The sequence below is a fragment of the Thamnophis elegans genome, chromosome 10, assembly GCF_009769535.1.
Source record: "Thamnophis elegans isolate rThaEle1 chromosome 10, rThaEle1.pri, whole genome shotgun sequence".
Taxonomy (NCBI): Eukaryota; Metazoa; Chordata; class Lepidosauria; order Squamata; family Colubridae; genus Thamnophis; species Thamnophis elegans.
This window is the reverse complement of record NC_045550.1, coordinates 65,953,695-65,967,225: the sequence shown is the minus strand read 5'-3', so window position 1 is coordinate 65,967,225 and position 13,531 is coordinate 65,953,695. Positions and strand designations below refer to the sequence as shown.

Sequence of the window (13,531 nt, the reverse complement as noted above, 5' to 3'; positions counted from 1 at the left end):
GTTTTTACTGAATTAGTATATTCAGTCCTCATTTTACCTACCTGGGAAGGATGGAAGGCTGAGTCAACCTTGAGCCTGGTGAGGTTTGAACTGCCAAATTGCAGGTAGCCAGCAGGCAGCAAAAGTAGCCTGCATTCTAACCACCACGGCTCCAATGCTTTTATTATTCTTTTTATTCCCTACCACCCAAGTATTGAGTGCTTTGATATATCTCATTCTGAGCAGTCTTAAAGCTGTATCTTTGAAAGACTTTTTAAGCTCACGTCTACTCTTGTTCCTGGACTCCAGATGTTTTCATTTTCTCCTTGGGTAATTGCAGAACTCTAGGAATGACTCAGGTTTCACTTGGTTCCCGGGGTCATTCCACAATTATCCATTCACAGAATTTCCTTTATGGTAATTGGGTGCCAGGCTCATGCCTCAAGGATAGAAATCCCCCTGTTGTCTCCTTCAATCACCTTGTTATTCGTTTAATTATTTACTTCATGTATAAATTGTCTCATTCACTAAAGTGGCTCTAGATCCAGGATGGTGAACCTGTGGCACGAATGCCAGAAATGGCACACAGGGCCCTCTCTGTGGGCACACACATGGTCACCCCAGCCCAGCTCCAATTACGTTTCTCTATTGCATTTCACTCAATCAATTCCAACCTCTTGTGAAATAAAAAGATCTCATGAAGTTGGATCTATCACCCGGGCTGGCTACAAACGTTCATTCTCGGCATTGAGATTCCTAGCTGCAATGAACAGCAAAACTAGGTGCATCCCCCCCTGTGCTGATCCAGCAGACAAAATAGTAAAACGGGGCAGAGAGAAACAGAACTGTTGCCAAGGTACGCACAGGTCGGAGGGGGGCAGAAATTCAACTTCAGCTTCCTGGTGTGGTGCGGCGCAATGCTGGGTGGCGCAGTGCGGGGTTTGGGCGAAGGCTGGAGGGAAGCACCGCTGGCTCACTCCCTCCCCAGTCTAGCTTGATTCAGGCATCAGCAGTGGCTTCTAGCATTGAAGGGAGAGTGCCACACAGAAAGGAACGCCACCATAACAGCCTTAACAAAAGGTAACGGTTCCCCCGCACATGTCTGCTAGTCATTTCCTGCTCTACGGGCAGTGCTCATCTCCGTTTCTAAGTTGAAGAGCCAGCGCTGTCCAAAGACGTCTCCTTCTTCATGTGGCTAGCATGACCCAATGCCAAAGTGCTATTACTTTCCCACCAAAGTGGTCCCTATTTTTCTACTTGCATTTTTTATGTTCTTTCGAACTGCTAGGTTGGCAGAAGCTGGGACAAGTAATGGAAGCTCTAGGGATTCGAACCACTGAACTGCCAACCTTCTGATCAACAAGCTCAGCATCTTAGCCACCACGGCCCATAAAAACCACAACTGCTTTTAAATGCCATAAAAGCCTTAATAAGGCTGTGCAAAAAGTAAGATTCTGGGATTCAACGTAATGCGATTTCACATGTATACTGTCTCTCTTTAATTTCTCCGTAAAAATAGGACAAGCTGAATACATTGACATATAGTAAAAATACACCAAGGGGAGGAGGAGTGGGATAGAAGGAAGAGGGGGAGAGAGGGGGGGAGAGAGGATGGGAGGGAGGGTGAGAAGGAAGGGAGGGAGTGGACTGGGAGAGAGGAGTGGTAGAGGAGGAGGGGAAGTAGGGTAGAGCGGAATGATGGAGGGAAGATAGTAAGTTGGAGGGGGGCAGAAGAAAGAGGTGTATGGAGAGCGGAAGAGGTATATTTGGTTCCTATTTGAGTTTGAGTTTTATTTTATTTATATTTCTGGGGGTATTGTTGACAAGAGGAACTGCTGTGATTATTGTTTAATGTTGTATGGTCCCGGTTATGCACAGTATATATGTGACTGTATGAAAATGAAAAATGGAAAATAAAAACATTTTAAAATTGGAAAAAAAAAAGTAAGATTCTGGGAGTAAATGGAAAGTAACATCTTTATTGGCACCCAAAAAAAGCAAGGTAAAATGTAACAAACTTATTTAGCATATTGTTCACACACAACCACTAGTTGAACTGGTGCAGTGTGTTTGTGAACCCAGCAATAGACTGAAAAAGTTTTAAAGTACAATAAATGAAAGAAAACGATTACATTAAGTGAAGACGCGTATAGGAAACAGTTTCATGCTTTTTATGGTGTTTTTAAAAGTTTATGCCTGTGTGGGAAAAGCACACAGTTTGTAAGGGTGTGGGTGCATTGTCATCTTTGCAACAGGTGCTTCATTGAGTTCTTTCACTCCTTCAGGCAACCGGAAGCTGAAGGCCCTCAACAGGCTGGTCAGAAAGATGAAAATCTCAATTCTTGCCAGCTGTTGTCCCACGCAGGTTCGTTCACCTGTAAATGAGACAAAGCATGGATGAAGCAGACACTCTCCAAACTATAAATGAAATAAGAAATAAGTGAGCTGCTTTTGTCTCCTGGATTTACCCATTCCGAAGGGCAGAAACTCTTCTCGATCAATGAATTTCCCATCCTTATCTAAAAAATGATCAGGATTGAATTTTTCAGGCGTCTCCCATTGCTCAGGATCAAGAAGAACAGAACGCAGGTCTGGGACAATAACGGACCCCTGGTTTTTTTTTTTTTAAAAAAAAGATAATTAAACAGAACACTTTCATAAAGGAAACAGGCAAAGAAGTTCAAACAATATTGATGAAAGCTTTGCACACAGCTTGTCTCTACCGATCCATGTTTGTTCGTTTCTCAGAGCAGTTTCCGAAAGCTGCTCAACAGCTTAACTTCCTTTCTCTTAATTAAAGTCACCTTGTCTCTTGAAGAAGGGGACAAAAAAACATGGCTATAGATGACTACAATTCTGATCTCAAGTTCAGCCCCTAAACTCTTTTTTTTTAAAAAAATAATTTTTATTAAACATATTTAAACATTAAAAAAAAAACCCAAAAATTCTACTCATTACAGCATGTCTGTATCAGTATCATTAATATCATTCGTATTTACATAAGCTCTATCTCTATACTTTTTACTTTTATATTATACAGTCATTTGGATTATAATAATATCTACAAATATATATAGTATTGTATAAATACAATTGCCTTGATGGATCTGTTTGTTCATTTCTCTGTTTCTTTTTTTTTAAGATTTATTAAATTGTATTGCTCATTCACAATTATATGATCTCATAACTGTTATTAATATGTATTTGTAACAATTTTTCTCCCCTACAGTTGACAATATAATTGAAATTGCTTTCTTACCATCCCATAAACCCATCTTATTTTACAACAATCCTCCTTCTTCTTCCTTCCTTCCCTCCTTTCTTCTCTCCTTCTCTTCTTCCTTCCCTCCTTCCTTCCCTCCCTCCTTCCCCCTTCACTCCCTCCTTTCTTCTCTCCTTCTCTCCTTCCCTCCTTCCTTCCCTCCTTCCTTCCCTCCTTTCTTCTCTCCTCTCCTTTCCTCCTTCCTTCCCTCCTTCCTTCCCCCCTTTCTTCTCTCCTTCCTCCCCTCCTTCCTTCCCTCCTTTCTTCTCTCCTTCTCTCCTTCCTTCTCTGTTTCTGAGAGCAGGGGCTGCTCAACAGCTTAGCTTCCTTTCTCTTAACTAAAGTCACCCTGTCTCTTGAAGAAGGAACATGGCTATAGATGACTACAGTTTTGATCTCAAGTTCAGCTCTTAACTCTTTTCAACTTCCTAGGATCCTAGAATATTAAACATTTAAGGTTATAGCTTTAAAATATGAGAGGTGTTTTGTTTTAAACCCATAATTCATCCCTCAAAATGTTTGCTATTCTTGCTTATTTAATTTCGCATGACTAATTGGCACTTCCTAAACAAGCAACTTCTGCCCAAGGGCCCTATTCTCTTTTTCCATCCATGTGGGGCTACTGTAATGCATTCTGAACATGTTCCTCACCTTTGGGATGTGGTAGCCCCTCATCTTCACATCCTTTGTGCTTTTCCTGGGAACTCCATATAGCAAGGCATACTTTACACGTTGCATTTCATGAATCACAGCATTGGTGTAGGGCAGCTTCTTCCGATCCTGATAGGAAATCGACCCCGAGAAGCTGAACACGTGTTCAATCTCCTTCTGGACTTTCTCTAGAAAACAATGATAGAAGCAGAAATTTCACGTTCCGTATTGTGTGTTTTTTTTTAATTCTTTTGTTCATTTATTTATCCATTTTCCAATTTTAATCCTCAGAAATACAAATCAATTCTTTATTATGATTATAGACCAGAGTTAAAAATTAAATTTTTTAAAACAATTAAAACAGAACAAGACATAATATCACATGACAGCTTATGGTGAGATCATCAAGAGGTGGCCTGATTTTACCTGTTTATAGAATAATACAGCTACATCCAAATAAACTCTGTCATACTGATCCAATAGTAATAGAGATGAGCATTTCCCAGTATATATTTCCATGTAAGGGGTTAAAAAAGGAGTGCAGAATCCTTGCAGACTACAGGGAATAATCTAACAGGACCTGAACTGTAGTTTCAGTGGCCCCTTGTCCATAGGGGTACACCATCAGCTCATAAAGTCTAAAGATCAAGGTTTCTCCTCTCCAGTCATGTCTGCCTCTAGGGGGCAGTGCTCATCTCTGTTTCTTAGTCAAGGGAGCCAGTGTTGTTTAAGACATTTCATGTTGGAAAATTACTATGTAGATTCAGTTCATCATTCAACAGGCCTTAATATTTCAAATACCTTCAAATAATTCTTCAGTGTTCTAGAACCTGAGACTGGCCTTATTCCAGAGGTGGGTTCCTACTAGTTCACACCTATTTGGTAGAACCGGTTCGTCAAATCTACCGAACAGGTTAGAAGAGGTTCTACCAGTGGACCCGGAAAGTAGGCCACACCTACAGAAGAGGTTCCAAAAAATTTTGAAACCCACCACTGCCTTATTCCCACAGCCCTTGAATGTCTGGATATAAAGATCAAGTATTCTCCACTCCAGTCATGTCTCACTCTAGGGGGCAGTGCTCATCTCCGTTTCTTAGTCAAGGTACCCAATATTTTCTGAAGGCATTTCCATGGTTATGTCGCCAGCATGACTCTACACTGAGGCTCACAGAATCCTATTATATTCCCACCGAAGTGGTACCTATTTATCTACTCTCCTTTGCTTGCTTTCAAACTTCTAGGTGGGAAGGAGCTGGAGCAGGTAAATGGGATCTCACCTTGTCGTGGAGGGCTCGGGTCTCGAACCTAGGTTGTTCACTTTCCAGCTGATAAGTTGAGCATCTTTAACCTCTGAGCCTTCATGACCGTGTCAGCTCACAGGGGATTATTTTATATCAGCCCTCCAGAACTACTTTGAGGGGGAGCCCTACAGCATGCTAGATTTAGTGCCGTTAGACATTAGGAAACCGTTCTATAAAATAGGTATCTTGTTGGTTTACAAAGGGCAGACTATCTGCTTAAGAAAATGTTCTGGGATAGAGCAGACAGGTCTTATTCCACTTACTGTCCTTAATACATTGTTCAAATGTACTGAATGCATGCTGGTAGCCCATCAGTTGAAACAACTCCTTGGAGAGGCCAAGATGAGGGAGTTTTTATTAAATAGTTCTAACCCTTATTGGTTTATTGTTATCCTCTGTAAGAAAAGAGCTCAACGCTGTGGGAAAGAACAGTAAATTCAGCCAGTGTGCAATGATGTCAGTCCATGCATCGGTTTCAACTTTAGACAGTCCTTTATCCCTCCTTAGTTCAGTGGTTGAAACACAAAGGGCTACCTGAAACATATGCCTTAGAAATTTGAACTGAAGCCATTCGAGAGAGGTCAAGGAGCAATAAGGTCCTAGCTGGGCAATGAAAGTATGAAAATATTCATGACTGGGAGAGACAGTCAGCCAATGGGAGCTTAAACAGATCTGAGTCCTTGTGCAGAGAATTGAAACAGAAACTTAAGAAGAAAGCAGTCTGCTGCTCTGAGAGGTAAACTAACAGTCTATCTGGGCTTGTCTGCTGAAATGAAGCTAACTGCTTGTGTTTGACTGAATTTATGCAACAAACTCTGACGGAAAGTGGTCCTGTTGATCACCCCAGATTGAATCCTGCTATAAACTTAGTTTTCAATATTGTTTTTCATTAATGTATTCATTTTCTAATGGTAATACTCAGTGGTACATAATAATTTAGAACCTGAGACTAGCCCTTGTTCCCACAGCCCAGTTTTCGCTCACCTTGAATGTCTGGATGATTGGTCAAGAGGAGCAGTGCCCACTTCAGAGTAGCGAAGGTTGTATCTGTTCCAGCACCAAAAAAATCAAAAATACACTGAGCCAGGTTCTCTTCATTGTAGGTAGAGTTGGGGTCATTCCTGCTCTGATGTCAAAATGGAAAATGGAAATTACAATGAATTCTATGCAAGTTTCCTGTGGTTACTTTTGTTTCTGGGGGTTTGTCAAGGCCCTGATGATTTAATCATGGCACGACAAAACTGCGCTCCACTAAAGCGCACCTGATTAAACCGCGTCGCTGACATCATCAGCAGGGCGACAACAGCGACCGCAGAGAAAAAAGGGTGCTTTAAATAGCGCTTTGAAAGCAAGCCGATTCAAGTTAAGGTAAGGGTTAGGTTTAGGGTTAGGTTTAGGGTTAGGTTTAGGGTTAGGTTAAGGGTTAGGGTTAGGGTTAGGTTAAGGGTTAGGGTTAGGTTTAGGGTTAGGTTAAGGGTTAGGATTAGGTTTAGCGTTAGGTTAAGGGTTAGGTTTAGGGTTAGGTTTAGGGTTAAGTTAAGGGTTAGGTTTAGGGTTAGGTTTAGGATAAGGTTTAGGGGGGTTAGGTTTAGGGGTTAATTTTAGCTTTAGCGTTTACAGCGTGCTTTTTTCTCCGCGCTGTTGTTGCGCTGTGATGACGTCAGCTACGCGGTTTCGTCGAGCGCGCTTTAGTCGAACGCGGTTTTGTGGTGGAACCGATTTAATAGCTGCCAGCTGATGTAAGATTGTAAGATGTAATTTGTAAGCTGAAGGCTAGGCTGATGAAACAAGGTTGATTCACTGTAGCTATGGTATAGCCCTTTTAAGACTCTGATGGGAAGTCCACATGTCTATATATAGGTGGCTATCAGAGGGTGTTTTTTCTTCTTCTCAGTGTGTATTCAGTTCTCTCCTTGTGTCTGTAGTGAATGGTAAGGGACTTTATTTTCTGCATGTGTTTGCCTGCATGTATTTGTAAATAAACCACTTAATTGTCTTAAAGCTCTGTGTGCTGTGTTATAGCTCCTGGGTGTATCACAAAATATTAGTCACGCTGCCAAAAAGCTGACAGGGTTCTCCTAGACTCACAACTCCTGCTTGAAGCCATGGCTGAAAAAAATCTTTGTGCAACTTCTCATGGTGCCTTTTCGTGGCTCATGAGGCCAATGCAGTCACTCGTGGCCTCATCATCTCTTTGTTGGCCTATTGGAACATGCTCTACATGGGGCTACCCTTGAAGAGTATTTGGAAGTGATAACTGTTGTAGAATGCAGCAGTGTAGACAGTTCATGGTGGCCCATATAACACCACCATTGTATGAGCTGCACTGATTGCCAGTTTGATTCCAGGTTCAATTCAAGGTGTTGGTTATTTTTCTATAAAGCCCTTTATGGTATGGGTTCAAGGTATCTAAGGAGACAACTCACCCCAATGGGATTTCCCTATCCCACTCAATCCAGCAGAAGAAGCCCACTTCAGATCTCATCTACCAAAGAAGTTCAGCTGACAAGTTTCAGAGGAAGAGCTTTTCCTACTGTGGTCCCTGACCTATCAAATATTTTCCCCCTGGAGGTGAGGTCAGTCTCCTGATTTCTTAAGAAAAAATGTGGCTTTGTTGGTTGGCCTGGGGCAGAGGTATCAAACTGGATTTCTTGGCGGGCCAGATCTAGTGGTGGGGTTGAGCGAGTTCACACCACGTCGGGAGAACTGCTTGTTATGTTTCTGAGCAATTTGGTGAACTAATTGTTGGAAGAAATCATTAGAGCAGAGAACCGGTTCTTAAATTATTTGAATCCCACCACTGGATAGATCAGCACTGTAGTTGTCCTCCACGGCCTGGCTGGAGTGGGGAGAGACAGGATGGACACCATCCTGCAGCTCTATGCTGGGCAAAGCTGTAGAGAAACTAAGACCATGTGCAATAATCGACAAGTTACTTCTAAAAAATGAGTAATCCTTTGCCTGTGTCAATACAACCACAATAAACCCAAACCTTCTCCATCTGAAGAAGATAGTAATCAATGAAATCTTGCGGTTCATGCAGAGAATGAGATTCCTTGTGTTTCTCTATTTCCTGCTTTGCAAATGCAAGGACAATGTCCACAGAAGCCAGGGCTTTCTTGTGAGGGCCTGGGAGGAACTTCATTAATTGTGGGAACAAATCATACATCTAACAGAAAAAGAAGAGGAAAGGTTATTGATTTCCCACCATAAGTAAAGCAGGGAAGGGTCAAATACATCGTAAGTCTTGAATCACTGCATGCCACAAGAGAATGCCTTGAATGCCTTTCTTAACTCCCACAAATTTCCCAAGACTGTTAGTAGCTCAGATTCTTGTAGAGGGCTTAAGCTTGCAATAAAACTGTACACTCATTTGAACTGCCTGAATCTCCTGACTTCCTTGACACTTGACAGCAGGGTAGCAATGACTTATGGGCTCAAGCTGTTGGAAGCTTGAGAGGGACAGTCCAAGCTATTAGACTGAAATAGTTAAATTATAGATTCATGAGAAAAAACAACTCTGTGTGTGTGTACCAGTACCATAAGTTCTCTTTCTTTCTTTCTTTCTTTCTTTCTTCCTTTCTCTCTCTTTTCCTTTCTATCTTTGTCTCTCTTTTTTTCTCTTACTCTCCCTCCATTCCTTCCTTTCTTTCTTGTGTATATCCTTCCCACTTTCTTTCTCACTTCCCTCTTTCCTTCCTTCCTTCCTTCCTTCTTTCTTTCCTTTTCTTTCTCTCTTTCTCTGTTTCTTTCTCTCTCTCTCTCTCTCTCTCTCTCTCTCTCTCTCTCTCTCTCTCTCACTCACTCACTCACTCACTCACTCTAAGGTTTGATGAAAGCAGTCACGTTTAGGGTGAATTAAGTCTTTCTCCAAAACTTAAACCAGGATTCCAACAAAAACTCTTGGTCAGCATCAAACTCAGTTTTTGACTTTTATCCAGAGCCCACCCCACCAGCTTCAAAAGTTCGGGAAAGACCAGGTCTCTCCAGCCCTCTCTCAACAGAGGGGGAGGAATAAGACACTACCTATGTCTAGTTTACAATGTACCCCTTGTAGCAGTTCCAAGAAGATCCCACAATTTGATTCAGGAGATCCTGAGGGCACAGATCAACCCCCAAGTGGCTTCAATAGCTCTCAGAGACAGTTAGTGAATGACCAGATAGCTGCAAAAAATACAATCCTTCCATTCTCCCCTTCCCCCCAAAATCTGGTCAGAACCTATCTTCCCCCTACCAACCAGCCTCAACCAGTACATATCCTTTCTCCCCATCACGCACACACACACACACACAGAGCCATCACAACTGATGAAGCTTCTTCGATGAGAAGTGAAACATTTTGTTGTTTGTAACTTTGAGACATAAAAGAGCTGTCATGGGGCAAAGAGCTTCCCGCTACAGGTGCTGTCTACCTGGCAGCCACGAACGCCTGCAAGCAGCAGCTTCAGGCACCTGCTCGCAGCTGAAGCACGCTGTTTGCTGCAAGGAGGCAAATTGCTGGGAGGCAGAGGAAGATTTTTTTTTCTTCTTTTCTTTCCCAAAAGCTAGGTGCATCTTATACTTCAGAGCGTCTTATATTCCGAAAAATACAGTAACTATCGTGCTGTTGTTGCTCTCTACCCCCACTTAGTGATAGGAGAGACAGATAGGCCCAACTACATTGTCTGAAGTTGGTTCTGCCCATCAACTCACACTCAGGCTGGGTGTATGCTGGAAAGTCGGACTCCCATTTTCCTTCAGCATTTGGAGAAGACAGATACAGCCATTTTGATCTGTGGCACATAGTCATCTGGAGACGGGCCTACATCCCTCACACAGAGCATCACTGGTGAGGTTTAAGCTACTTGTGTTTGTTGGTTGTTATGTTTAGCAGTCGCTTAACTACTGCTAAACAAGTGGCCAGAAAGGCCCAACAGAGACGCCACTTCCTCAGGGTTTTGCGAAAAAATAAAGTTGAACAACAACTGATGACTTCCTTTTACCAGTCCACAATAGAAAGCGTCCTCACTCATTGCATTACAGTGTGGTATCCTGGCTTGACAGCTGCAGATAGATATTATGTGAATGTAACAGAATGACTGTTAGCTCTCCATTTGCTAGCAGTTGTAAAACTTACCATAGCTCACAGCACGCAGATCAGATCATTCTGGCTCCCTCTTGTGGCCGATTGAAGAAAACAGCAACCAATCACATTTTACAGTATGATTTAAAGAAACAGGTACAGCATTGTTACATGATTTATATATTGCCAACCCAACCGTTAGAATTATATTCCTAACACAGAGGATGGTGAGCGCAGCCCCAAACATTGTGGGCTGTCCCCTGACACCACTAGATGACATCGCTAGGGCTCGCTGCCTTAGGAGAAGTGAGGAAAATCCTCAGGGACAACTCACACCCTAGTCAGCCCTTCTTTATTGTCCTACCATCTGGAAGGAGATATAGGAGAAAAGTCAACCGGACAAACAGTCTGAAGAACAGTTTTTATCTGTGGGCTGTCAGACTCCTGAATGAAAAATAACCCTGCAACAACATACTACGATTGACTTGTGGCGTGATTTGCAATAAGTTCACATGGTGCAATAGGACCGGGTGTTTGTTAGTAGGATTTAGCAATAGCAATAGCAATAGCAATAGCAGTTAAACTTATATACCGCTTCATAGGGCTTTCAGCCCTCTCTAAGCCGTTTACAGAGTCAGCATATCGCCCCCAACAACAATCCGGGTCCTCATTTAACCCACCTCGGAAGGATGGAAGGCTGAGTCAACCCTGAGCCGGTGAGATTTGAACCACTGAACTGCAGCTAACAGTCAGCTGAAGTGGCTGCAGTACTGCACTCTAACCACTGCGCCACCTTGGCTCTTCCAGATTTGATGGGCTAGGGATTTTTTTGTCTGTATTGTGTTGCGAGAGTGCATGAAGGGAAGCTCAGCCAAACCCATTGTACACATGTTGTACTCTGACAATAAAGGATTGGATTGAATTGAATTGAAGTTTGAATTGAATTGTAATGCTGTCTATCTTGTATTTGTATCTTATATCTCACTGTGTGCATCCTTATCTTCCTAGTTTCACCATACCCTGTTCTCCCAATAAAGCTTTCAGATTCATACACACGGTCTGTTTCATTGGAGAATAGGTGGGTTTAGCTGCCTGTCGAGCTGCACACAGTCTAACATGCAGTGGGGACAGAACAGTTGTCTTAACTCACATTAGGCTTTTGAACATCTCTATTCTGCGCCGAGGTGGCACAGTGGTTAGGGTGCAGTACTGCAGGCCACTTCAGCTGACTGTTATCTGCAGTTCGGTGGTTCAAATCTCACCGGCTCAGGGTTGACTCAGCCTTCCATCCTTCTGAGGTGGGTGAAATGAGGACCCAGATTGTTGTTGGGGGCAATATGCTGACTCTGTAAACCGCTTAGAGAGGGCTGAAAGCCCTATGAAGCGGTATATAAGTCTAACTGCTACTATTCTGACAATATTATGCACATATTCATATTTGTGCCAGAAAGTAAATCTGCCTTTGTCTGAAATGGCTGTTTTGAATGCAAAAGGGAAAAAAGCATCTTGAGCCTGTGTCAAATGCCCACCATGGCCATGCCCATCCCAGCTATGCCAACCATGGTCACACCCACTCCAGCCACACCCACCATGGCCATGCCCACCCCAGCCCTCCAAGGTCAATCCTGATGTGGCCCTCAATCAAATTGAGTTTGACACCCCTGCCTTAGTGGAAAACATGACTTATCACATATATGAGTCCAGGTTCTCACCAAGAGTCAACACACACAAACACACACACACACACACACACACACACACACGCAAACACAAACACACACAAATACATCAGAAAGAAGAATAGATTAGAGGATTTCCAAAACTTCCTCCGTGATTCCCATTCTAGTGGTAGCACATTCTGGTGGTAATGTAGTTTGTTTGGGGAGGAGACTTTGTTTCCATAGTAGAAAACATGACTCACCACCTGAAAACTGTCACCAATGAAATTCAGAAAAATTTTAAGGGCTTGAACCAGCTTCTGGAAGTTTTCATCTTCAAGATCAAACTGATGTCCAAAGCTCAAAACACATATGACATTAGAAATTGCATTTAGTACCGAAAATGAAGGGTCAAATGGCTGCCCTGCAAATGAAAACATTTCATAATAAATTAGATAGAGAGGAGCCCAAACGGAGTAATCTGTAAAGAACAACAAAATAAACTTCCAAAGGTTTAAGGTTTAAGGTTTAATTTTATTTGTATGCCGCCCTTTTCCCTGAAGGGACTCAGGGTGGCTCACAACTCAAAAGGGAGGGGAAATACAAACAGAGTAACAAAAACATAAAAAACCATACATAGTTAAAAAGCATAACAATCATACCATTCGAAGTGGGGCAGCGAGTCTTTAGCCCCAGGCCTGTCGGAACAGCCAGGTTTTAAGGGCTATGCGGAAGGCCTGGAGGGTGGTGAGGGTACGAATCTCCACGGGGAGTTCGTTCCAGAGGGTCGGAGCAGCCACAGAGAAGGCTCTCCTCCGGGTAGTCGCCAGTCGACACTGGCCGGTTGATGGAATTCGGAGGAGGCCTAGTCTGTGGGATCTAATTGGTCTAGTGGAGGTAATTGGCAGTAGGCGGTCTCTCAAGTACCCAGATCCAATACCATGAAGACCTCAGCTAAATTATCAGTAAGCAAAAACAAACTGCAAGAGGCTCGTACTTTCAAATTTGCAAGACTCTGTTAATGTAGCCTTACAATAAAGTGAAATTAGTTCTCCTTGTCATATCCTTGCCTAATCAATTTGGGAGACTGGCAGAGGGTGAAGGAGAGAAATTGGAACTGTCCATTTTTGGAACTGTCCCCCCCCCCCCCCAAAAAAAAAACAAATCAAATACAACTATTTTTATTTAAAATTCTCAGAATGGAAAACATTTTTGGCAGATGGGGATTTGAGTCATTACCCTAAGGACATACCTTTTGTTTGTCTAAAGATCTCCACCAAAGTCTGAGCCGCATCTTCTATCTGATGCTCAATGCTTTTCTTCCCCAGGCCCAGCTTCCTCAGAGAAGTGATGGCAATGCGGCGCTGCTGTTTCCAGGTGTGGCCATTGCAGAATATAATTCCTGAGGGCATCAGCAGAACAAAAAAAACAACAACAAAAAAAAAAAGACAAGGACCAGAGAAGACATGATCACAGTTCCCCAATATTTGAGGGGCTGCCACAGAGAGGAGGGAGTCATGCTATTTTCCAAAGGATCAGTAGGCCAGACAAGGAATATTGGATGGAAACTGATCAAGGAGAGATTCAACCTAGAAATAAGGAGCAATTCTCCAACAGT

General features: G+C 42.7%; 1 protein-coding gene across 1 annotated transcript; it reads right to left on the bottom strand.

The window, feature by feature from the left end:
• Positions 1–2,169: 2,169 nt before the first annotated feature.
• On the bottom strand, positions 2,170–13,325 carry LOC116514275 (cytochrome P450 2J5-like). Its single transcript, XM_032225791.1, has 7 exons — positions 13,166–13,325; positions 12,177–12,337; positions 8,186–8,362; positions 6,178–6,319; positions 3,893–4,080; positions 2,448–2,589; positions 2,170–2,354 (listed from the first exon to the last, which is right to left on the bottom strand). Exons 1-7 carry the CDS (start codon positions 13,323–13,325, stop codon positions 2,170–2,172), a joined length of 1,155 nt encoding a protein of 384 aa, XP_032081682.1.
• Positions 13,326–13,531: the final 206 nt, after the last annotated feature.

Excerpts from the sequence above, each read along its gene's own strand:
- LOC116514275 (XM_032225791.1), bottom strand. The coding sequence starts at position 13,325 with ATGCCCTCAGGAATTATATTCTGCAATGGCCACACCTGGAAACAGCAG. Across the intron at positions 4,081-6,177 it reads CAATCATCCAGACATTCAAG|AGAAAGTCCAGAAGGAGATT; the intron begins GTGAGCGAAAAC and ends ATTGTTTTCTAG. Across the intron at positions 2,355-2,447 it reads GTTTCTGCCCTTCGGAATGG|GTGAACGAACCTGCGTGGGA; the intron begins GTAAATCCAGGA and ends TCTCATTTACAG.